General features: G+C 41.6%; 1 protein-coding gene across 1 annotated transcript; it reads right to left on the bottom strand.

Moving 5' to 3' along the window:
• Window positions 1-5926: 5926 nt before the first annotated feature.
• LOC119730621 (endothelial cell-selective adhesion molecule-like) lies at window positions 5927-7324 on the bottom strand. Its single transcript, XM_038203608.1, has one exon. It carries the CDS (start codon window positions 7322-7324, stop codon window positions 5927-5929), a length of 1398 nt encoding a protein of 465 aa, XP_038059536.1.
• Between the last annotated feature and the right edge of the window lie 18629 nt (window positions 7325-25953).

The following is a 25953-nucleotide window of genomic DNA, read 5'->3' as shown; positions in this document are numbered from 1 at the left end:
CATTTGCAAACGTCCAACAACAAAAAAATACCAAATTATTAAGAATTCCTGTCTGTTTCCCTCTGTTTTTCCAGCATCTACATGTATGAATCACAAGTTATTCAAATGAGCTTTGACAAAGGTATTCAACTTTCTTATTGTTCATCTACTGTTTCTTGTGACTGGACTTGTGACTGGATTTGTGATTTACTAATTAAAGAAAGTGTGATGGTCTTGTGGTGGACTCGACTACAACACTGCAGAAATACAATGTAATACATTGTTATACAATGTAATACAGTTTAATACATTGTTATACAGTGTATTACAAATATTAACACTAACCCTCAGTCCTTCAAAATCCCACAGACAGTGTAGGACGATTTTGGAGGATTGAGGCTGAATGGCAAAAAAGTGTCGGTTGATTTTGGAGGGTGTATTTTGTCAAGTTTGTAGGCTGCACCCAGCATTGTTTATGTTCAGTCATGCATAACTGAGCCCTGCGTTTATGCTCGATATCATCCGCACTGCTTCTGAATGTCATCGGCACTGCCTCAACCAATTAATATTGGAGGATTTTGAAGGATTGAGGCAATCCAGGTCACCCTCCACTGAACAAATTCAAGAGATAATGGATGATTTTGGAGGATTGAAGCTGAATCCAATGTTTCCATGGTGGCAATTGGAGGATTTTGCAGGATTGAGGTTGGTTCCTAGCCAAAAGGGTCTAGGGGTTAGGATTGATTAAAATTGTTTGATCTTGAATCATATTGATTTTTACTTTCAAGAACAGATTGAAGGCAATTTTTAAAAATGGCATTGTACGGTAGGGGGGATGTTGAGATGTAGATTTTGGATTTGAAATTTAGAATTTAATCTCAGAAGGGGTGAACAGTAAACATAAATTTCCCTCAATGTGTCAATATGTCACCCAACCAGTAGCTTGTCATAAGACTATGAGTAATAATGTACACCCATGTAAAACAAAGATATTGGTTGCTACCTTAGATGTCTTGACAAGAGAGTTTCTGGGTGTTGCCTTTGTTGACTTTGGCATAGAGAGCTTCAATTCCAGCAGCTCCTTCTTGAGTGGAACTGTCCAAGTTCAAGTCTGCGTACTTCAATTCCTCCTCTTGTGATCCACGGTCTTGCAGCATCTCAGCGGCACTTGCGACATCACTTGCTGATGTCGAACTCTCCGGGGCGTGCCACTCTGGAATAGGTTTGGGGTGCTTCCTGATGTTAAGCTTGGCATAGACCATGCCGGCACTCTCAGGATCTTTTGGTCTGGCAGAAGATGGGGGCTCCAGGTTCCTAGGCAGACTCACGAATCCAGGCTGAGTTGTGGCTTTGTTGGTTTGCGGCGTCAAGGTGAAGTGGCGGATGTCACCTCCTCTCCTGTTAGGGATGGCGTACAAGTCTCCCTGGGGTTCTGATGAATCTACAAGCGTCAGATCTGTGGATGGTTCGGGTTGACCTCTGGTATCTTCTGGAAGATTTTCATAAGTTGGGTTAGTCTCTGCCAAGGCTGAGGAGCCAGCAACTCCCTCCTCCCTTGATGATGACTGAACGTTTCTGCCTTCCTCTCTTTGTGGTCTGCGATCCTTTCGGGCATTTCTGATCAGATACAGGGCGAGCAGACTAATGATGATCACAAGCAAAATGATCCCCACAATGGCCCCAATGATGAGTCCCAGTGACAATGTCTCAGTTGTGGTGTCACTGATGTCATTGTTAACAGAAGCAGTCATTGTAACTGCTTGAGCTGGGGCTGCTGTTGTTACAGAAACACGTTGAACCATCAGAGAAGCAACACCTCTGTAAGATTGTTGGTTAAGAAATGCAGAGCAACTTATTTCAGAGTTGTTAAATTCCATGGCTGATACTTGAAGAATTTTCAGCGTTTGACCATTTGGACTAAGGCTGTACAGTCCACTTTGGTTTGCTAATGCTGTTTGCTCAACTCTCACTGATGAGGGATCATCTTTGTTCACAAACCACACATATTCAGTTGGTGTCGCCGAGGGTATAGCTGTTAAATGACACGTGAACACTGCTGTTTCTCCTTCAAAGACTGTCTGTGAACTTGGTGAGACCGTAACATTTGTTAGAATGTTGAGGGGTATTATGGAACAACGAGGACTGGTCTCCAAATCATTACCGGCCACGCAGGTAAAGTTTTTCATGTTGTCGCTTTCTTGCAAGACCCTCCATACTGAAAACACATCACCTGGTTGTGTCATCTGTGAGCTTCCAAGCTGATTTTGAGTGGAATCCAACCAAGTTAAAAAGGTCGGAGGATCTTGAGGTGAGAGAGTACATTTTAATAGAACGTTTGTACCCACCCAAAAATGTTGGGGTTGCACCTGACATGTAGGAGTATGAGAAGGAGACCTGTTGACTCTCAGTATTGCCCGGTCAGAATCATATGTTGTTGGGTTATAATAGCTGGGAGAGTACATGCGACAGAAATATTCTCCACTGTCCTGTGGCTGTACATTAAACATCGTGAGACGATACTTAGTGTTACTTTCATCCAGTTCAACCATCATGCGATAGTTGAAAGGTTCCTCCACATTGTAACAATCAACGATGCGTTGCAAACCACCAGACTCGGTGGTCTTCATCCAACGTAATTTGGGTCGAGTGCAGCTTTCTGAATAGCTTGCAGTCATGTAGTCTGACCAGCAAGTCAGTGTCACATTTGTTCCCTCATAAACTGTCTGGTTGACTGGATGGAGTGAGAAACTTTCACAGCGTGCTTGATAGAGCACTGCTGTAATGACCAATGCAAAGAACAGCACATTTGGAAACTGCATGGTGAGCGGCGTCTGGAAGTTCCTCCTAACAGAGAAGTAGGGCATGAATCTCACAGCTGTTTTTATTCCTTCTCTGTTTTATGCTCGCGGTCTACTACAAAGTGTTTGCCCAAGAGCTGGTCACAAAAAAATTTGACACAGCAAAGTCCACATTATAATCGTTTTTTGTTGGTGAGAATTGAGCACCAGAGCAGACCAAGCTTTTTTGGTAAACGTCTGACAGATGCAGTCACTAATAAATGTTTCATTATTTTCCCACGACTTCCTCAAATCAAGACAATCCCTCACATGACTATTCCCAATACTTGACCACATACCAATGCTACTTCCTCGTTAATAATCCAGTGTTTGGTTAAAAAAAGTCTCTGGAGAAAATATAAATTTCCGTTTCCTTGTTTGGACAAGTGAATCATCTAAGTGTACTCTTAATTTTAAACTTTTTTCTTATACTTGTATGTTCTAAGCAAGAGCTCACGGTGAACCAGGAAAAATGTCTGAAATGTGAACAATGGAGTTGATGTTTCAGACATTAGGTCACTTTCTCACTTGGGTGTCAATCGAGGGGACATGTGCATTTAACTAAGAATCAATCAATCAATCAGTCAGATCTTTAATTTTTCCCAACACATGTACGTGTACATACAAATATGTATTTGGGAGGTACTACATGTATAACACTCTGTTTAAGACCGGTGTGAGTCTGGATGGGTAATTATCACCCATCCAGACTCACACCGGTCTTAAACAGACTGTTTAATACCGACCAAACACGTATTTATTCCCATTCATAAATTTCTTTTCGGTAAAAAAAAAACCAAAACAAATCTTTTCGGTCCAAAAATCAAAACAAGTAAAAAATTAGACGTTGCCAACTTTGTTCAATAATTTTACTTCATGTTTTACAAAACACCCCTCTGACTATAATATGGAATACCCCTCCACAACTCGTTATAAGAACATTGGCGTGCGTGTCGCGTGTACTGCCCGATGTCGCGCAAAACGCAGCTGGGCTGGTGTAGTGCGCATTTTGGACCATGAAATACTGATTTACTGGTAGTCAGGTAGTATTGCGCATGCATATGTGAGGAATGTGAACGTTCCACCAATGAAACGTTAAAAGGCACCAGATTTCATGGGAGTCCAAATTTCATGTGACACTGGAAAAGCGTTTAAGACCAGCTAGCCATGTCTTTATCATCCGTTTAAGACCGGTCACGTGACAGGCTCTCGACCAATAGGAGTGCATAAACTGCCTTATTTATGAATATTATTTAACACTGGAATAAAATTGCATCCACTTTTATGCTTCAGATACGCTGATGCATTTTAACTGATGTGATTCAGCTCTACAAACCTTTAGAGATGAAACTTTTCAGATTTTAATCTGAAATCAGATTTTAAAAAAATTTCGATGAAATTTCAGATTTTTTAACGAATCCACAAATATGATTGTTTAACAATTTTTCCACAAATTTGTTTTTTAATTAGAACTTCCAAGGAAAGTCGATGAAAATGGCACGTAAAAATGTGCACAAGTGTAAAACACCTATACCAACGCTGACCAGATCCTTTTCCGGCTGGAGAAAAGTTAAATACTGACCTATGACTAAGGCCAAGTTCGCGCAAGGACTATAGTTGACCAATGCTTAACTAACGTTTGCCCAAACTCTGTCTAGTCAACAGTGGTTGACTACGCTAGTCGACTATTTGGAACCAGCCTACTGGGGTTGGTTGCTTCGCTGGTAACCAATAGCCGTGCGCATTCATAACGCTAGCAGAGAGCCAGGATCCAGAAGTTTTGCGATGACATTTTGACCAGCGTTTGACTAGAGACGTTCGCACGTTGCTATCAGTGCGCAGGTGTAAGGTACGTCACAAATCAACCACTAGTCGACTAATGGTCCTTGCCCGAACTTGGCCATTGATGCGCTGTGCTGCACTGCACTGCGCGACGCTGTGGCATCTCGGCCCCAAGGTCCAATTTCAGATTTTTTTGCCAAAGCCAGTTTCATCTCCGAGTCCTTATACATGTAGATACCCTGACACGAATGGGCAACCAATGTACATGTACATCCAAGTCACTTTGATTAGAGTAATGACACATTGGGGAGGAGTGGTTGTAATCTAGAGGTAATCACTCAGAGGTTGGGGGGGGGGGGGGGGTATAAAAGTCAACATCCTCAAATTTACACCTTGGATCTAGATTTTGAATTTGAAATTCAAAATCTGAACTTGGAGGAGTTAAAAGTCAACATTCTAGTATTTTAACCTTAACGCCCTTAAGGCCCCCCAAAAAAGTCTCCGGTTTCTGGTATGGAGCTTGCCCAAAAAGTGGTGCGGCGACGCAGCTTTTTTTGTTTTTACCTGTTTTTTTTGCTTCAAATGTCGGCTGATGACTGCAAATGGTGCCCGACTAAACCTAGTGCAAATATATGGGAGTCCGGAGCGGCCACATAAAGCTTATTCTCGATCATAACCCCATCTAAAAACACGTTAAAATTGTGCAGCAGCGGGATTCCAGTCAAACCAGTGATTTTGGCGGTTTTGAGACATCATCTTTTATTGAAAAAAAACTTTTTCATTTTGCCGACAGGCATGGCTACGGCGACGCGCGCATACCAGAAACCGGAGACTTTTTTTTGTTTGGCCTAAGGTTACTTTGGGGTAAAGTACCACATACTAACTACTACAGAAATTATGTATGCAGTACCTAAATACTACAAAATACTAACATGAGTGCTGTGCCCACCTATATGCTGAAGTACTGCATGCTACAATTTAATACTAGTAGTGTTTTGTAGCTTCAGGTGAGGTTAGGGTTTAAAGTTGCCCTCAATACAAGGGAAGTAGGCAAGTCCATTACAATACCCTGCAAGTCCATCGCAAGTCCTCCAGTCCCATTTTAGATCACAAGCTTTTGGAATGAGTTGTGACACAGGGATTGTTCATCCATTGTTTTTTTGCGTGACTGGACTTGTGATTGGACCTTTGATTTACTTGGGACGGAACCTGTGATGGACTCGACTACAACCATGCTCAATAGATATCCAAAATATGTCGCCAACCCAGTTAGCTTGTCAGGAGTGATATTGAATGTACACCAAAGTAAAATGAAAATGATTGCTACCTTAGATTTCTTGAGTGGAGAATTTCTCGCCTTGGTCCTTGCGGCCTTTGTTGAGTTGGGCATAGAGAGCGTCGATTCCAGCAGCTCCTCGAGTGGGATGGTCTAGGTTCAAGTCTGCGTACTTCCAGTCCTCTTCCTCTTGCGATCCAAGGTCTTGGGTTGTCCCAGCGGCGCTTGCGGCATCACATGCTGATGATGAGCTCTCCGGGGCATACCACTCCGGAATGGGTTTTGGGTGCTTTCTGATGTCTTTGTCAGGCTTGGCGTGGACCATGATGGCACTTCCAGGATCTTTTGGTCTGGCAAAGGACGGGGGCTCCAAGTTGCGAGGCAGGCTCACGAATCTAGGCTGAGTCTGGGCTTTGTTGGTTTGCGGCGTCAAGGTGAAGTGGCGGATGTCTCCACCTCTCCTGTTAGGGATGGCGTACAGATCTGCCTTGGGTTCTGAAGTCCCTTCAAGAGTTTGACTTTCGGTCGTTGGCTCTGGTTGCCTGGCGGTCTGTTCTGGAAGGTTTTCATAATTCAGGCCAGTCTCACTGGCGACGGGATTTGACATGTCCACCCTCTCTTGCCTCAGTGAAAAACTTGGGTTTGTAACTCTCCTTGGACTTGGATGCTTCTGTTTGTTTTTGAGCAAGAGGTTTCTGAGAAGCACAATGCCGATGGCAAGGATAACAATGCCCAGAATGGCTCCCAAGACAGCCACAGTGGTATTAACTTGGGTTTTACAAGCACAAGTATAGTCAGGGAAAACTGTCGTCTGACCTTTAACAGTAACTGAAGAAGGGGTGATGGAAACAGTTGTTGGTGTGACTAAACAACTTGTGCCACTTTGGGAATCTGTACCGGCAACACAGATGAACTCTCTTGGTTTGTTTGTTTCGTGCAGTACATGCTCAATCGAAAGTGACTGTCCAGGTTGGGTCTTGTTTGAATCGCCCAGCGGGCAGAGACCGCTGGGTAGTTTTTGGAACCAGGTCAGGAGGCTTGGTGGATCATCCCGTGAGAGGGTGCATGTCAGAGAAATTGTTGAACCACTTGATTCATGTGAAGGATCTGGATGTGCTTCACAAGTAGGAGAATGCTTGGGAAGTTTAAGGTTGACTGTTAACAAGGCTGTGTTAGAGTTGTATGTTTCTTCCTCATCAGGGTAATAAAGTCGACAGAAATACTCTCCACTGTCTTGTGGTTGTGCATTTGCAATATACAGGCTGTACTGCTTCAATCCTTCACGTATAATTAAGTCAGCCGTCATACGTTCGTTAAAATTGTTCTCCACATATTTACAAACAGCAACACGTTCACTTGTATCGTTGTGTCTGGTGTACTGCATCCAGCGAAGCTTGGGTACTTGCTGTTCATTTTCACAAAGATGTTGTTCTACCGGTGTGTCATTCATTTTGTTAGACCAGCAAGTCAATTTTACACTATTTCCTTCATCTATTGTTTGACTTTTTGGGTGCAGTCTGAAGGATTGACACTTCCAGCACAGCATTGCAGTGAAGATGAAACCCAGAAGAGGCACCATCCTTGCCATGTCGATGTTATTAAAACTTGTTCAGAAAGACCACAGTAATACTGCCCCTTGTATTTGCAAAAGTCAGTCTGCCAATATGGTCCCAGACATTCACTCGACAAAACTTAGTGGTCGGTGGAGTATATAAACCGGTGCTGGTAACAACTTCTGAGCTTAGTGTCCTCCTTCACCAACAACATTTAAAGAGAATGACTTCTGCATGTTTTGCTACAAGTTAAAAACCCATCTGACTAGTGACATTGGAGCTAAACCACTTTGTCACTTATTTCCTCATTTGTATTAAACTTGGCAAGTTTTACTAATAAAAATGTATCTTTTCAGTCAAGGAAGTGGTAGAAAAATTCATCATAAATGCTGTCTAATTGTGGAATTGTGCTTCCTCTTGAAATTTGTATTGTTTGGTCTATGAGTACAACTAGAGGAAAACATCCAGACTTCCCCTTTGCGGTTTTGACAATTTAGGCATCGGATGATATTTTCATAACCACTTCTGCTTTGATTTAAAAAATTTCAAGTAACTATATGGGCCTTTCCACTTTTTAAAGAAGGGCTGTCAAAGCTTGAAACACATATATGCGATTGTGTCTTTTAAATGTAAAGTTTGAACAATGTTAAGAATTCAAATAAGACAATTTTCTTATCAACACCAAGGGCGGATCCAGAACACAATTTTAGGGGGGGCCAAAAAAAATTTGGTCCCCCCAAAAAGTGGGTCAAAAAATTACGGCGTGGGGTTCGGGGCCCGCTTAAGGGCCCCCAAAATTTTTTGGATTCTAGATGCTCTGTGGTGCGATCTGAGGCAATTTCTGACCACTTAAACCAATGTTTTTTGAGGAAAAGATGGTGGTGTAATCATTGCCTGCCTTTATTGCAATGTCACATAAAAAAATTTAAAAAATTGGTTTCGTTTTGGGGGGGCCATGGCCCCCTTTGGCCCCCCTGGATCCGCCTTTGATCAACACCAGTTGTATAAGTGCATACTGTAAAATGTTGACATATACACATTGATTCGTTAACTACTTGGTGACGGGATTATTTTTGCAGAAATTTTTTTTTTGCTGAAGGATTATTTTTGCTGAAAAACTTAGATTTTCGAAAAAGGCAAAATATAACAGCCAACTTTAGATATAAAGCCAAACGCCACAAATACTGATTTGCAAGAGTCATTTCAACAGTATTTGTACGGTATTTCTTACAGCAACCTCATATTTTTCAAAACTCTGTTGTGTGCCCCCTGAGCATAAATTGTACAATTTACAGGCCAGTGCACAGCGGCCTTGTTCAAGTTCAACACACAGTCTACCTTCACAGACTTCTTGGATTTTGTGTGTGTACAAAACAAATGGGGGATAAGCATGTTTAGACGTCATCCGGACGCAATTTAAGGCACGCTTGACATTTTAACCGTCCTGTGTATGCGGACAGCTAGATCGTGCTAACATGTCATCCGACACAACTGGTTAAAAACAATTTGTCTAATGTTGCTAGCATCATGACTCTCAGCGTGATCCCTTGCTGCACGCAATCTACAGGTTTATGGCTTCTGACTAATGCCTCGTGAAAAAAGACTGACAAAATGGGGGACCGCCAACATAGCTCTGTTGGTAGGAATGGTAAAATGGAGGTCGCAGGTTCTAACCCTGCTCCAGTCAATTTCTTTGTTCAACTTGGAAATCAAACTAAATTTCAAACAAGTGTACATGTATGTTTGTATCTTATCACTACTGTCGCCCATATCAAAATGTCATTTGAAGCTTTGTGTGGTGAATAGAATTTTGACCAACTTTTATGGCACAAGTTGTTTTACAAAATTGTTTCCAAATAAGGGGTGGTTCTAAGGATAGCCTGACCATAATCAGGAAAAAGGATGTCACACATCCTTTGAAGAAAATCACAGAGGAAACTGCATTGAAGTGTCAATTCAAACGAAAGCATGCATCGTCTATTGGAATTTTCATTTAAAAATAGTAAAGGTGGCAACTAAATCATTCTACATGTTTAAAGATAGATTTGCACATGCAGTCATCTGTGAGGTGTGTGCTTTTGTTCTACAGGGACGCGCATGGGTACACATTTCATTGTGAATGAAAGTACGCCTCATTGTTAATGAAGCACGCATGGGTACACATTTCATTGTTAATGAAAGCACGCCTCATTGTTAATGAAAGCACGCCTCATTGTTAATGAAAGCACGCCTCATTGTTAATGAAAGCACGCCTCATTGTTAATGAAGCAAACCTCATTGTTAATGAAGCACGCATGGGTACACATTTCATTGTTAATGAAAGTACGCCTCATTGTTAATGAAGCACGCCTCATTGTTAATGAAGCACACCTCATTGTTAATGAAGCACGCATGGGTACACATTTCATTGTTAATGAAAGCATGCCTCAAAGATGGCTGGTGAGTGCAATCCATCTATTGTGGTCAAGCTTTCTTCAGTATCTGCACATAACATCCTTCTGCAAGGCAGGATTGTATTTTTTAAAACATTGAAGTACAGTCAGACTGAGTACATACTGTACAGGTAGACTTACATGTATTGTCTACATGTATATTGATAATTTGTACATTTACAACTTTCAAATAACAATAATAAGGTCTCCAGATAAAAAAAAAATTAGGAATGATTCTCAAAAGATGATGAAAATGTAGGATAAAAGAGGAACAGTTTTTTTTTTTTGTAAAGTAAAAACCTTCTGACTTAAGATCAACATGCTAGAGTCTACACCCAAGGTTTAGATTTTGAATTTGAAATTCAAAATTTGAACTCGGGGCTACAAGTTCAATATTCCAGTATATTAAAGCTGCCCTTGCAACCAGGGATGTACATGTAGTCCATCACAAGTCTCTGTAAGGCCTCTAATCCCAATTCAAATCACAAGTCATTGTTATTGTTTGTCTACTGTTTCGTGTGACTGGACTTGTGACTGGACCTGTGATGGATTTGTGATGGACTCAACTACAGTACATCCCTGCTCGGGTAGGCCTACCCGGTATGTCACCCAATCAGTAGCTTGCCAAGGGTGGCACTGTATACCCAAGTAAAATGAAATGATCACTACCTTAGATGTCTTTGAGTTGAGATTTGTTGAGTTTGTCTTAGACAGCGACAATTCCAGCAGCCTCTTCTTGAGTGGGATGGCTTAGGTTCAAGTCTGCGTACTTCAATTCCTCTTCCTCTTGCGAACCAAGGTCTTGAGGTGTCGCAGCGTCACTTGCGGCATCACTTGCTGATGATGAGCTCTCCGGGGCATACAACTCCGGAATGGCTTTGTCAGGCTTGGCATGGACCATGATGGCACTTCCAGGATCTTTTGGTCCGGCGAAGGATGGGGGCTCCAAGTTGCGAGGCAGGCTCACGAATCCAGGCTGAGTCGTGGCTTTGTTGGTTTGGGGCGTCATGGTGAAGTGGCGGATGTCGCCTCCTCTCCTGTTAACGAAGGCGTACAGGTCTGCCTTGGATTCCGAAGTCCCTTCAAGAGGTTGACTCTCAGTTGTCGGCTCTGGTTGACTTGTAGTCTCTTGTGGAAGGTTTTCATAAATCAAACCAGTCTCAATGGTGACGGGATTCGAGATGGCTGGCCTCTCTTGTTCCAGTGAAAAACTTGGGTTTGTAACTCTCCTTGGACTTGGATGCTTCTGTTTGTTTTTGAGCAAGAGGTTTCTTAGGAGCACAATGCCGATGGCAAGGATAACAATGCCAAGAATGGTTCCCAAGATAGCTCCGCTGGGATCACTGTGATGTGCGAAAACTTTTAAAGAAGCATTTCGGTCACTTCTGTAAGTGTCATTGCCAATCACTGCCGTGCATCCTAACACAGAGTTGTGCAGGTCTATAGCGGACGTGTCCAGTATCTCAAGTACTTGGCCTCTCGGACCAAGATTAAAGTGACTCTTGTGAGTGAGCATTGTCGACAAGTCAATTCTAACTTCTGATCCATCACCTTTGTACACATGCCATATGTACTCAGCAACCACCGCCCCAGCCACATCCTCTGAGGTACATATGAAGACAGCCGTCTGCCCTTCAGTAACTGTGACCATTGAGGGGGCAATGGAAGTATTTGGTTTTATCTTGAGAGGTGGATGTCGATTGACTCTCAACAAGGCTGAGTTAGAGTTGTATGTTTCTTTCCTGGAAGAAAAGTATAGTCGACAGAAATACTCCCCACTGTCCTGTGGTTGGACATTAGCAATATTCAGACTATATTTCTTTGCTCCTTCATCAAAGTCAACAGTCATTCGATCATTGAAATCATTGTCCACTGTAAAACAATTGACAACACGTTTAGATTCAGTGCTGTGCTTGATGTACCTTATCCAACGAATCTTTAGTGATGACTGTTTACACTGACGTGATTGAATTTCATTCATGCGATCAGACCAACACGTCAATGTAACATTTGTTCCTTCATCAACGGTTTGACTTTCTGGATGCAGTCTGAAGGATTTACACTCCTGGAACAGTATTGCAGTGAAGATGAAACCCAGAAGAGGCACCATCCTTGCCATGTCGATGTTATTAAGCCTTGATCAGAAAGACCACAGTAAACTTTTCCCTTGTATAATTTGCAAAATTAGTCTGCCAGTATGGTCCCAGCCAGTCACTCATCAAAATTCAGTAGTCGGTGGGGTATGCAAACAACTTCTGAGCTTAGCCCTTCTTCTACAGCAACATTTATAGAGAATAACTTCTGTATGTACATGTATGGCTACATGTTAAATACCCATCTTACTAGTGACATTGGAGCTAAACCACTTTGTCACTTATTTCCTCATTGTATTAAACTTGGCAAGTTTTACCAATAAAAATGTATCTTTGCAATCAAGGAAGTGGTATAAACATTCATCATAAATCCTGTCTGAGGAATTTTGCTTCCTAAATCTTTGTTGTTTAGTCCATCAGTACATAAAGAAAAATAAACTCAGACTTCCCCTTTTGCTGTCTTGGCACTTAGGTCATCCGATAATATTTTCATAACCACTTCTGCTTTGATTCACGAGACCAGGAGGGCCTTTTCATTTTTCAAAGAGGGATGCCAAGCTTGAAATACATGGAATTCTCTCTTATTAAAAGTGAAGTTTGAACAGTTTTTAGAATTGAAGTAGGAGAATAACCTTATTAACCCTTACCCTACTAGACCCTCCAACGCATGCCAATATGTGCCTCAAGAAAATCTCCTATGTTTTTTGCATGGCCCTCCAATATCTGCCATGTCATTTCAAGGGTAACTGGACAGGCACTCCAATACATGCCACAGAGAACAATGAGAGTCCTCTGATAACAAAGTGAGTGCCCCCAGCTGGTCAGTATCAGGCACCCTCCAGGGCCTCCAACTCCTGCCAATTGGAGCCTTCACTGTTAAGACAAACTATCTGCCAATAAACTGCAGCTGGAGGGCATTGGCATAACCAACTGACATGCAGTAAACTACCCTCAGAGAGTAAGGGTTAATGTCAGTTGCTTGACTAAAATTTTCACATTGATTCTTTTACAAAAATAATTTGATGATGTTGGTAGCCTCATGACTTTGGGCGTGAACCCTTGATGCATTGCCTCTGCAGGTTTATGGCTTCAGACTGTCGCCTCTTGAACAAAGAAATTGACAAAATGGGGGACCGCCAACATAGGGCTGGATAGCTCAGTTGGTGCGTCTAAATGGTAATCCGGAGGTTGCAGGTTCAAGCCCCACTCCAGTCAATTTCTTTGTTTAACTTGAAAAATAAAAATAATAATACCACGTGTACAATGTATCCTATTAACACATAAATGCGTGTGACCCATGCCAAAACGACAGTCATTTGAAACTTTGTATGGGGGAAAGTACAATATTTTTCACAAACTTTTACGGACACCCTTTGTGGGAAAAAAATTCTTAAAAAAAAGAGGCGGTTCAAAGAAAAGCCTGAGCATAATTAGGAAAAGGGTGTATCATGTCATTGGTGCAAAATTATAGAGGAAACCCCATCATGTGCCAATTCAAAGAAAAACATGCATCATTCGCAGTGATTTTGAGTTTAAAAATAGTAATTAAGGCAAATGGTCAAGCGTCTATGTATCTGCACTGCAGCTGTCTGTGAGGCACCGGTTATGTGCTTTTGTTCAACACACATGATTGGACCTCTTATGCATTCATTGTTAATGAATTAAAGGGAATATACAACATTTGCAAACATCGAAAAACAAAACTACAATTTTTTTTACGAAATACCTTACTAGGATGTTGGTAAATGACAGTCTAAAGCATCCTGTAAAATTATGGCACCATGTGTGAAGTCATTCTCAAGAAAAGTGGTATTGTGTATAAATTTCCAACTGTGGTCGGCCGACCACCGTTGGAAAAACCTAACTATTTTTCAACTAGGGCCTACTGCTCCAAATTTACCAATTTTTTTTCAGTCCAAATTTTGTTTGCTATTGGTTACATGTTCATGAACGGGTGCAGGCCAGTTACATGTAGACTGGTTCTATTACCTTACAATTTCCCGGCATCTATAAATTGATCCATTTCATCTTTAGTGGAGTCAGGGAACCAGACTACTGGAACATTTTTGTTTTTCTTGGTTTTCCAGTATTTTCGAACACAAAACTTCAAACATGTCAGTGTAACAATATTTTATCTGTTATACTAACCCCTCAAAATAGTTAATTTCTGAAAATTACAGCAAAAGCCAATGATGTACATTCCCTTTAACATAACAAACCACACCTCTGAGATGTCTGCTGAATGCAATCTATCTATTGTGGTCCAGCTGACTTCAGTCTCTGCGCTTGGATCAGCCCATAAAATCGGGGTTACATTTGTTCATGTCCCAGTTACATGTGATATGAGGCTGCATCCGAATCCAGCTGTCCAGAGCTAGGTCTAGGTCTGCGCCCATTGAAAATACGTGGGACGTGCTGACAATAGACGTAGCCGTAGCTCTGGAAGCCCGTTTTGGACACGGCCCAAGATGTAGTAAATTCAGGACACGCTCTTTAATGCCTTCTATCATCAAAAGTGATTATGTAAAGCAAAGTACCTGCCAAGCAAAGTTTAAAAATGGTGTGAAGTCTGTACATGTATAAGCTTAAAAGCTCCTTTCTGGTTCCCCCATGTGTCACCATTTATGTTTAATTAATCAAATTGTTGCATTAGCATTCTATTAAGTTGAGTTATTGTATTAATTAATTGTTGCATTAGTATTATATTGCTTTGTTACAAATGGAAAATAAAACAATTCAATACAATACAATACAATTTTAGTGATACTTGCATGGCAAGTTGCATAGGTCAGCCCTCACGGTCAGGTAAAAACAAAAATATCACACTTATGGACCCCAAATTCATGGACTCATGACCCACATGCCGGTAGCATCTTTCGACAAAGCAGGATTGTTTTCAATGGTATTACATTTCAAATAACATATAGTGAACTACTTTAAGACTGCGTACGTGTGTTCATACAGATCGACTTATTGTAATAGTGGTTTTTTTTTTACATTGAAGACTTTCTGATAGCCAAATCAACAGCTTACAGAAGTATAAATAGAACAAATATGTTATGAATGAATCCTAAAAGATGATGAATATGTAACAACAGATTTAGGAATATATTTTTTTGTGCAATGACAAAATTAAAAACCTTCTGACTTTGGATACACGCATATTAACCATGCAATGAAAAATTGCATTTTGTATACACAATTTTTTTTTTTTTAAAGAGATTTACTCACAAAGAAATGCGGGATACCCCATCTGCAACTGGTAGTTGCTGTAAAAAACTGCATCTACACAGGCGTGATCTGATCTTCGTAGACTGCTTCCTGGTCCCCGTCATGACCCTTGACCAACCCACTGCCTGGTTGAGGATTGACCCCCTGGTTGTCTCTTGGGACGTTTTCGTATAGCGCTATGTTAGGGGACTCTTGTAAAGCCTTCTTGTTGCTGGCCAGCCTACCGCCCCTTCCAGGTGGATTCTTGACACATCTCTCGGCTGCCTTGGACCTTTTGGCGTTGCGCTTGCTCTTGAACAGGCAGCAAGCAAGCAGGACCCCAGCAGCTGAGATGACGCCTGCTCCAAGACTGCACCCGACAATGACTGGTATCGGGAAACCTGGAGAGATGCATGTGTTACGGATAGTAGGTTCTGTCGGACCGGAGGCCGTCAGCGTCACGGGGAGAACCCTTATGGTTGCTTCTTGGCGGCTTGTGTAGCTACTGTCATCAAGAATGGCTCTGCATCTGATCCTGGAGTTGTTGAAATCTGCAGCAGTCACCTGTGGAATCACCAGAAGTTGTCCAGGAGGCAAGTTTGTGGGAAAATTGTCTGCATCAAGCCTCGCTTCTGTACCGTCCTCCCTGTAAATGTGCCACGTGTACTTCTCGGCGGTTCGAGGGGGAATTGCTTCTAACTTGCATGTGAAAAGTTTCATCTCTCCCTCGTAGAGAGTAACCGATGTGGGAGCAATGGAAAGGGTCGTTGGTATCTGGAGAGGTGTAACGGAGCATCTTGGGCCATTGTCAAAATAGGAACCAGCCATGCATATGAACTCTTTCCAGTTGTCAGTCTCATCAAGGACTCGGTCAACTGAAAGTGACCGTCCAGGCTGAGTGTCGTTTGAGGGACCGATTGGGAAGAGACCACTTGGTACATTTTGGAACCAGGTCAGGAGGCTTGCTGGATCATCCTGTGAGAGGGTGCAAGTCAGAGAAACCTTTGAGCCGATGGTCTCTAGATGAGAATCTGAATGTACCTCGCATGTAGGAGCATGTTGAGGCGGACGTCCGTTGACTGTTATCAGGGTTGGGTAAGAGTCGTATGTTTCTGCCTTGGAAGGATAGTACAGTCGACAGAAATACTCCCCACTGTCCCGTGGTTGGGCATTCCTGATATTCAGTGTATACTGCTTCAGTCCTATATCCGAGTCAACAGTCATGCGATCCTGAAAAGAATCTTCAACTCTCAAACAAGCCACAACACGTTCAGGTGCTGTGCTGGTTTTGTTATAGCGCATCCAACGAATCTTTGGCGATTGACACTGAATTTCATTCACGTGACGGAACTGACACGTCAGTTTTACATTTGTTCCCTCATAAACTGTTCGATGGAGTGCGAATGATTGACACTCCCAGCAGAGAAGCACAGTGAAGACACAAACTAGGAGGCGCCGCCTTTCTGTATTCATCCTGGATGTGTCAAAGGTTTTCGAATTCTGGTCAGAAAGACCTCGGGGAGTTGTATTTAAGAGTCAACCAGCAACATTCCAGCAAGCTCCTAGCTGGTTACTGAGAACAAACCATAGTCTACAGACAGTCAGTGTGCAATAGTAGAGTTTGTCATTGGCATCTGGCTTATTATCACTCTTATTTTTTCGGCCAAGAAAAACCTAAAATGACCGCCTTGTGTCCTCGATAACATGCAGTACAAGTTTCTTAAACTCTTCGGGCCCTTCCAGATAAAAAAAATTCTGTTGGTTTGGCAATAAGGTTTTTTTTTATCGGTAAGTCACTGTACAAAAACAGAGCATGTCAAAAATTTAAATACCCTGCATTTGATTGAAATTTTCCACATAGTGTGAATCGACGGAAAAATTTCTGAGAGTAATATCTGATACGGATAGTAATATATCTACAACTACAGCAATCTCAACTATGTGGTACTTCACCTTGACAGCCAGATTGATCCTCAGCGACCTTGGTTAACATCCATCTGTGATTGATGGATGTCCCAAAATAATAATATGATTGCAATGATCTTCCGAACATGTGAGTTACGGCGCAGGTCCAATGCATGTTGACATCAAGTTATCCGGTAACTTCGGTTTCAATTAAACTGCTTATTGGTGACATCCAGGACCAAATGGATGGAATTCATTGTACTGTCCTCACATGGGGCCCATTACCTGCGCTGCTTAACAGTAATAGCAGAGAAGTTGTCCTAGCATAAGCAGAAAGTTGTACTAACTGCAAGCACTATTGCATGGTGTGGATGTGCTTGGGGATATTTATATTTTTCGCACCAAGTTTTCCTGTTAAGTTAGCGTACGTTTTGCAGTGCTTACTGCTTGATATTCAGTGAAATAGACACATGCTCTGATAGCAGAATTTTGTTTGCTTAGCATGTCGTGAACTTGGATCAACATGTTGACATACATAGGATAGTAGTTTGATGCGGCTGCAGAGAGCCATATCTTTGTAGACTTTTCTTGAGACTGAGGGGAAAAAAGTAATTGTTTACATGTGTCTGATTTTGGGTAATTAAAAAAAAAAGTCTCCTTTTTCTCCCATACGTTACGCCATGTTTTCTTTTATTACATAATCATCCCAAAGACTAATAGCATAAAACTTCTTGTGCGTACTCTTCTTGCAGATGCCCAACATGGAATAAAAAAGACTGAAATCCATGAATATCTATTCTTAAAGGGTTAAAATGTTGTTACATACATGCCTGGGACATAGCCTGTGCGAATTCTTAGACTTGCCTTGATACTGAATTTGTTTAAAAGGGAATGTGTTAATCTTCATCACAATTTCATGGAGACTGTCGGCAGTAAAGAACAGCAAAGACCATGCTAACTTCCAGAACAACATTTTACTTTAAAACAGTAAAAGTAACTTTACAATTTATCTCCATATATATACAGATGTCACAATTGCTTGTGTACATATGCATATGTACACAAGCAATTGTGACATCTGTGCTGGAAATACACTTTAAAGTATTCACACAATGTTCTTGCTAAAATTGGCAAAACTTTTTTTAGAATCGCCATAATTGAATCGCTGCATCTGTTAGACAAGAAAATTCAACTCTCTTCTGCAGATCATGATGATCCACTTTAGTCTTACACAGTTTGCCTACATGATAGTTAATTCCAGTCTGTAGCAAAGTCAGTCCGTAGTCCTTACTCCAAGCAAATATGGAAAATATGCCAAGAGAACAATCTGTGTTAACTTACGACTGATACATGTACATGAAAACTTCCGTAAGTTTCTAGCGCTTGCCCATCACGAAAACATAATTTTTTAAAATCTAGCCGTGAACTGGATAGTGGTGCAGATATAGCAAGACTGTGTTTAATATTATTCTGATAAGCAACATCTTACATTGTCTTAGCCTGAGGGTCCGGCCTATCTTAATGATGTCCTGCTGAGCCACGCAATGCTGACCAGGACAAGGGGGCCATCTGGATGAGAAAAAGCAGATCAGGGATGGCATCCCCCTGGCATACCCACGACATTCCTGGAGTGTCTTGGAAGAAGTTTAGGGCCAGAGAGGAAACCGAGGGAGACGAGATGCTGTACAGAAGATGTGGTTGTCAGGGAGGCAAGAGATGAGCTGGGGAGGAGCAAGGAGACGAGGATGAGAGGACCAGATGATGAGGAGGCGGCGGGAGGATTCTCTGAGATCACCGTGGCGACACCGTTAATCCCCCGATGGAGAGAGTCAAGCAAATGGAAGTGTCACATTCGTGGAAGAATCGGCAATGGATTACGTTGGCTTGAAGCAGTATCATGGTTGAATCCGGTTCTGTGAATAGGAATTGTGGTGTTCGCCTGCTATCAGCATCTTGACGTTCTGTGTTCTGCTCAAGAGTGAAGTCTGACAAGTCTATCAAATGTGGAGTAACTGGACATGCTGGAAGGCTTGCGCTGCAAACTGTAGCGTGTGTGAGGACAAAAAAACCAGCTTTTGAAGTTTGATACTTGTAAGGATGAAAAACATCTACAATATGTCATCATCTGTGCTTCTGGAGAGAAACTTTGTCTTTACCTAAATGCTTCTGGACATCCCAACCGGTGTTATTCTTGTCTTAAGTTGGATTCTTCATCACTTATTAACATACATTTGAACTTCACCAAAATGAAGGTTTTGTCCTACACTTTTTAGTAAAACACCTGCCGACATTTTACATTCAGTTTTTGTTCACCATGTTTAACATCACCACCTTTGGCATTCAGTAGATGTACTCTCTCTCTGGAAAAGGATATGTCCTATTTATGCACAGGGCACTGACATTGTACCGGTTTGGTCGACAAAGCAATGTTCTAATTTAGTGCTCTTACGAGGTTGGCGGGCATGTGCAAATTTGGTTAACGGCGCCTTTAGGAAGACACAAAGTGAAGAGCGATTTGCAGCCGGTAGACTACAGGAAACAATTAATCAGTGTTTGCCACGTGCCTATGCATCATGACCGAGCAAGAGTTGGATATCAATAAAAGGCAGCAAGTCTGCACAAAAGAGAAGAGTTTCAACAGTTGCCATCAGAGAGCTTGCTTCTTGGAAGTCTTTCACTCCGGCTATCGGACAAACGTGAAGGAGCTGTTGTGAGTAGCGGAGTGAGCAGCTTGTTCCTGCCGGGTCCAACGAATACATGCAGCTCTACAACTCTGCTTATGACAGCCACGGACTAAGATTTTAGTCGACTAGGAATAGTTAGAGGCATATAGGATCATTTGCTTTTCATGCATTTTGTTCGTTTCTGGTAATAACACAGCTCAAAATCCAAAGAAGATTTTTCAAAACCTTACCTGTCGAAGTTTCAGCGCAGTGGACATTACACTTTTTCGGGAAAAAAGTGAAAACTGTGCACAACCTTTTGATCACGAAACACCATTTTGACAATAGCACTCTGTATTTCCAGAAATCAGTCGATTGACTGATCGTTGGAAATCACCTACATTTCTTGATTTCTTATAAATGACAGCAAGCCAGACGAAACAATTTCATGGGGTGTTAAGTACCAGTACAATCTTTAATCTGAGTTAGCTTTTTGCCAAAATTCAGTAGGTACATAATGTAAATTTTGGAATAAATGCAAATAATCCTATATGCCTCTAACTGATCACAAAAATGGATGCCTAAATTGCAGAAAGGATTCTGAACTTCACATACAAGTAAGGAGTTCAACATTCGCCATCGGATAGCATGCCTGCTGGAGGCTTTTACATGTACTTTAGCAATCGGACAACTTGAAAGAATCGTTCGTCTTTGTTCGCAAGTCACTGTGACAAGTCGTAGCCGATACAAGTGGCTCGTTCCTATACCAGTCATAGGAATACATACAGCAGTACAAGTCTGCTCCCAAAAGCCACAGCCAAAGAGTTAATTCACATGGGGATAGTTAACTCACCACCTGTATTGGATGCCTAATTTGTGGCATCTCTCATCTCCATTGGTTAAGTCAGCAAAATATCCTGTCGGATCAACGCTAACTTGCATCATCGACTGTATTGTATCTAGAATATCTGGTACAGATAGAGTTTGTACAAGTATTTGGTGCTCAAGACTGCGAAAGTCACTTCTTGTTTGGACATCCTTAACAAACCACCCACCACTTGTTTACCACTGATTGTGGCCTTTGATTGGTCACTTGATGTCACGTGTCTTTGAAATCAACAAAAGTTTTGCAGTACTCCATCAGCCATGTTGCTTGTGTTGGGTTACGCCCTGGCGTGGGTCTCGCTAATCATCGCCGTTTGGATCAACCGTAGCTTCTCCACATACCAGCCTGTAAGATTAATTTCAAATAAAAGTAATAAATTTCCTCCTTTTTTTTTTAAAGGGGTGATGTAAATTTTTTAAAAGAGTTTTTAGCCCTTCACAGAGTAGACTTTAGTAAAACTTTATAGGGTTTCGAGTAGAGTTCCTTTAAATGAAATTTGAAGTTTTTCTTAGAATTTGTTCAAAACCACAGACAGAACATGGCTTTAATACAAGTACAGTCCAAAGATAAAACCTTTCATCCCATCTTGGCTGTATTGCATTCAGTCATTTCTTTATGTTCAGTGTGCATCATCTTCAACACACATCTGTTTTTTTTTTTCAATCTTCCAAACAGCATCCTGCAATTTCTTCAGGGAAAAATTTCAGTTACCATTCCTGCAGCTTCTGTAATCCCCATGTATGTGTTTGTAGCAAGCCCTTTTCATCCAGTTGCGTAAAAGGTCATCTTACTGCAACCATCACCAATATAGTGGAGTGAGTCAAAGGACAGATTGCCTTTCCTCTAATACATGGTATTATTTGATGAAAAACCAACCAAGCCTTTTGGAGATAATCTTGATCTTGGCTCGGGGCTAGTCAGTAATCAGTCAGATTCCCCTGGCCATTTTGGCCACCCTTGGGTCTAGCAGTGGACTGACCGATCGTCATCTTATCTTTATCCTCATTTACTGTGGGAAGTAGTACTTCAATAAAGAAGGTAGTGCTGTTTTTTTAATGAAAGGCAAAATCACTGTCAAATTTTAAATTAAAAAAAAAAGCTGCATTTTCTCTGAGTGATCCCTGTTTGCCATTTCCCTGTTTTGAAATGTTGCTGGCTTCGTGATTTTGGGCACGATCCCTCGCTACATGGCATTGACAATTTTATATCTCAAAAGTGCCCCATGAACAAAGACATTAACTCTAACCTCACTTAAAGCTACAAACTACTTCTGGTAGTAAACTGTAGTATGCAGAAATTCAGCATATAAGTGGTTCTTGGTTCTTGGTTGGTTCTTCTCCTAAATACTCCACGTGGGAGTTTATACAGGAGGCCAGAAACACCGGGGCAAACCCCTTCTCTTAGCGATAAGTGTTTACTGGGTTCTTTTACGTGCATTATACAACACACGGGACCTACGGCTTTACGTCCCATCCGAAGGATGAAGCAATAATGGTTAAGTGCCTTGCTCAAGAGCACAAGTGTCCGCTGGCGGGCTCAAACCCACGTCACTGTTGCCTCTGAAACACCAGAACATGAGTCACAGTGGACACAGCACTCATAGTATTTTTTGGTATTTGGTGCCTGCTTACATAATTTTTGCAGTATTCTGTACCACTCGGTTCTTTGTCCCAAAGCAATGGCTAGGACGTTAGTAATGGCTAGGACGTTAGGGTTAAATGTTGGCCAAAGAAATATTCGTTAATTTCAAAGAGTTTACTTGGTAAATTAACAAGTGAGGAAGGAACATGTATTGACACCTACACACCATAGTGCTGCAGATTGGTGATAAGGTTGTTCAGTTTGATGATAAAGGCATGGCATTTGGCACACAGTCAGAGTATGTCATGGGAAAGATATTTGGCTATATGGCCATCGCAGATTTGTCCTTTGAAAAAAATATCATAGGATAACAAGAAATTTTCAAAATTTCAAAATGGTGGCCATTGCATGTTATTCTATGATATTTTTTTCAAAGGACAAATCTGCGATGGCCCAATAGCCAAATATCTCTTCCATGACATACTCTGTGTGCCAAATTTCATGCTTTTATCATCAAATGAACAATTCCATCATATTGTGTACCAACCTGCCTGACTACCAAACTTTACTGTCATTTTACGAGAACTGGAGACATTTAGTCAGAAGACATGTACCATTCCCAACGAGCTGTTGAAAGATTTGCCTGCCTATCACAGCCAGGCACTTGCAGTATTAATATCGCTACTAAATTATCCTGTATTGAGTAATAGGGCCGTCCATCCAGAGGATATTGCCCTTGTAAGCTGTCAGTGATATGTGAGGCATTTCCAACGGGCGTGCTGCTTGTAATGGTTCCAATAACACCTGCCATAAACTGTTTTCAATTTGTAATAGAAAGACATCCTGGCGGTATGCCTGATTTTTTTTTTGGGGGGGGGGTGGTTCTAGCTTGCAACGTTTCTACGTACACCATATGTGCGTGTACAGACAATCTTTGCAACTGAATATATCTAGGCTTTCGGTTATAGAGACCGTTGGAAAACCGTAATTGACAAAATATCGAAGGCTGTCAGTTTGCTGGCCCGAGGCGTGAAATTAATGCTTGCCTACTTTTTACATGCGCTGAAGTCCTCCATATTTTTCTCCTGGGGTGTTTTTTGGGACTGATTTTGAAGAGTAGCGTCAGCAGCATGGTCATGATGACTGATCATGAATTTCAGGATTTAGAATTTGGAATGATTTCAATGTTGGGGTTAAATTCAATCCTTGAGAATTTTTCTTGTTGGTCTTGCAGTTTATGATGCTTTTTAATTCATATTTCAGAAAATTTCCTGAGTAGGCATGTTGAGAACATTTTTGACAAACACATCAGGTTATAAGACAATTTACAGAGATACATTTACACCGTCAAAATATCTTCAAACAGACATTCCAAATGTCAAGAAATATTTCCTTTCCTCACGAAAATGTGCGATGCCCATTGCAAAACCAAACAGTTGCGGAACCATCAAAATGGCAAAATATTGTAAGAACGCACTCACATGTCAAAACGTAAATGAAATTTCGCTGCTTTATCCTTCTATATGATTTATTTATCACACCTCTTGTATGATGGATTGGTGAAGAAAAAGCTTAAATTTTTTTTTTTTTTGCCAGGAAGTGCCAAGTTTTGGCATCGGGTGAAATCACTGTAAGAGACGTATACAAGACTCTGTTGCATGACGTTGTCGCACATTTGTATACATGTAAATATGCACAATAAGCGTGTTTACATGTACAAGATTTTTAATATCAATTTCGAAGTGATTTTATCGCGTGACACAAAATGTTGCATACCATACGAATTTCACCTGGAACGTTTGCCTGAACCAATTTTTTTCCCCCTTGTGAGCTAATTTCCAAAATTGTGCGTCAGATCACGTATTGGTGGACACGCACGCCTCCGCGACATTGCCGCGTAATAGAGTCTTTGCGACAAAATCGCGTATGTGTAAAATAGGCCTTAAAAAGGATTATTGGGTTTTTTTTATTTTTTATTTATTTATTTATTTAAAAAAAAAATTTAATGCTAAAAATTTATAGGCAAAATGCTGAATTTGTTGGCCAAATTGTATACCTTTTTTGGTAATAGAAACAAGGCATCACTTTTATGGGTTTTATTCTGTTCTTTCATTGAAGGCCCTACAAGAAGAATTTGACCAGAAGCAAGCGGACTTCCAGCGCCTGAACCTCGAAGGTGACGACCTCGCCCGCAAGGGAGCCAAGTCCGTGGTCCTGCCCGCCCAGCTTCGTCTCCACGCCAAATGGCGCGAAGTAGAGTCGCGCTTCCAACAGTACCGCAGACCCGTGGAAGAGGAAGTCCTTATCGAGCGGACCGTCACGACAATCCAAGCCACCTATCATCTGGATGAGACTCTGAAACCAAAACTGACCAACGCGGACTCCACCGACTCTTCCAAGGAAGGAGAATCGGTGTCTACAGCTGTCCTGGAGTTCTTGGAGGAGGTCGAGCGGGTCTGGGTCAGAGTTCAAGAGGTCATGAAGGAGCTGGAGACCCGGGAGTTGAACGGCGGGGCCTTCGATAGCTTCTCCCTGCAAGAGGATCGTCTCAAGGTAGGTGAAATTGTGATTATGACGGTGAACTTAACTCCCTAGCATGATTTACAAGGAACCATATCCATCCTGGCGAATTCCAACACTGTATGGGAAACTGCACACACATTTTTTCTGACTTTGATTCTTTGTGGTCACGTATGGTCTAGCGGTAGAGCACAGGATTCATGATCATGATCCGCCGTGGCCATGCGTGTTGTGCCCTTGAGTAAGGCGCTTTTCCTCAATTACTCCTCTCGTCCCAGGTGTTAAATGGGTACCAGCATTATTCAATACTGGGAAGGTAACAGACTCGCTGTGGAGGAGGTGTGGCGATCCCCCCACAGCAGCATATGAGTCTGGCCCAATCGCTAATGAAAGAGAGATGGGCACTTTGTTCCTGTGAACACAGGTTCGTCCCCTTTACCTTTTTTTTTTGATTCTGGAGGTGTTTCAACCCAATGTAAAAGACTGTCAGTTTTAATAGGGGTACTGTACCCATTCTGACAGATTCCAACAAAGCATGCCGTTGGGGTTTGATGGGTTGAGTTCGGTTAGGGTACAACAGACAAAGATGATTGCCAGCCCAGATTTCCTTTAGACATCTTCCTGGTACAGGAAGTCTCTGGTTGTACGCCAGGATGAATGCGATTGTGAAATGATTTTATACTGGCTAATTGCCACGAAAGCTTTAGCAACATCTGTCCAAAGTGTTAATGTACATTGATGTACACTGATATGAAACGGACATAAAATGTTAATCAGAGAAATCAGTGGCAGGAATAGAGATACTTATAGAATATTGGATGGCTTTGAGGGGGATACAAGAATATATTGCTCGAGCTATAACAGTATTGCACGAGTCGAATGAGAGTGCAATATTGTTATAGCAAGTCAGTATTGTCATAGCGAGTCAATAGTGTTATAATGATACAGTAGTATTATTATTATTTATATCAGGCTGACTTGATCCGCAGAAATAAATTTCAAGACAGTGTCTTTATTTCTCAATATTCTCAATATTTCGTTGAATATTCTTACCTTACGGAAGCAACTTTTGCGCTGGTCAAAGCTGCCATTGTGGTTGCAATGTTGACAACAGTGCGGATACCCTCCTGCGCATATATACGCTGCTGCGCGCTGCATCCGTGTTCAACGGTACCGCATGCTTTGCTTTTTTGACTGGTTGACAACTGTGACGTACTTGATTGTGTGGGAACCAGT

This window comes from Patiria miniata, unplaced genomic scaffold, assembly GCF_015706575.1.
Source record: "Patiria miniata isolate m_02_andy unplaced genomic scaffold, ASM1570657v1 HiC_scaffold_22, whole genome shotgun sequence".
Classification (NCBI taxonomy): Eukaryota; Metazoa; Echinodermata; class Asteroidea; order Valvatida; family Asterinidae; genus Patiria; species Patiria miniata.
The sequence above is the reverse complement of the archived record's forward strand: the minus strand, read 5'-3'. Positions and strand labels throughout refer to the sequence as shown.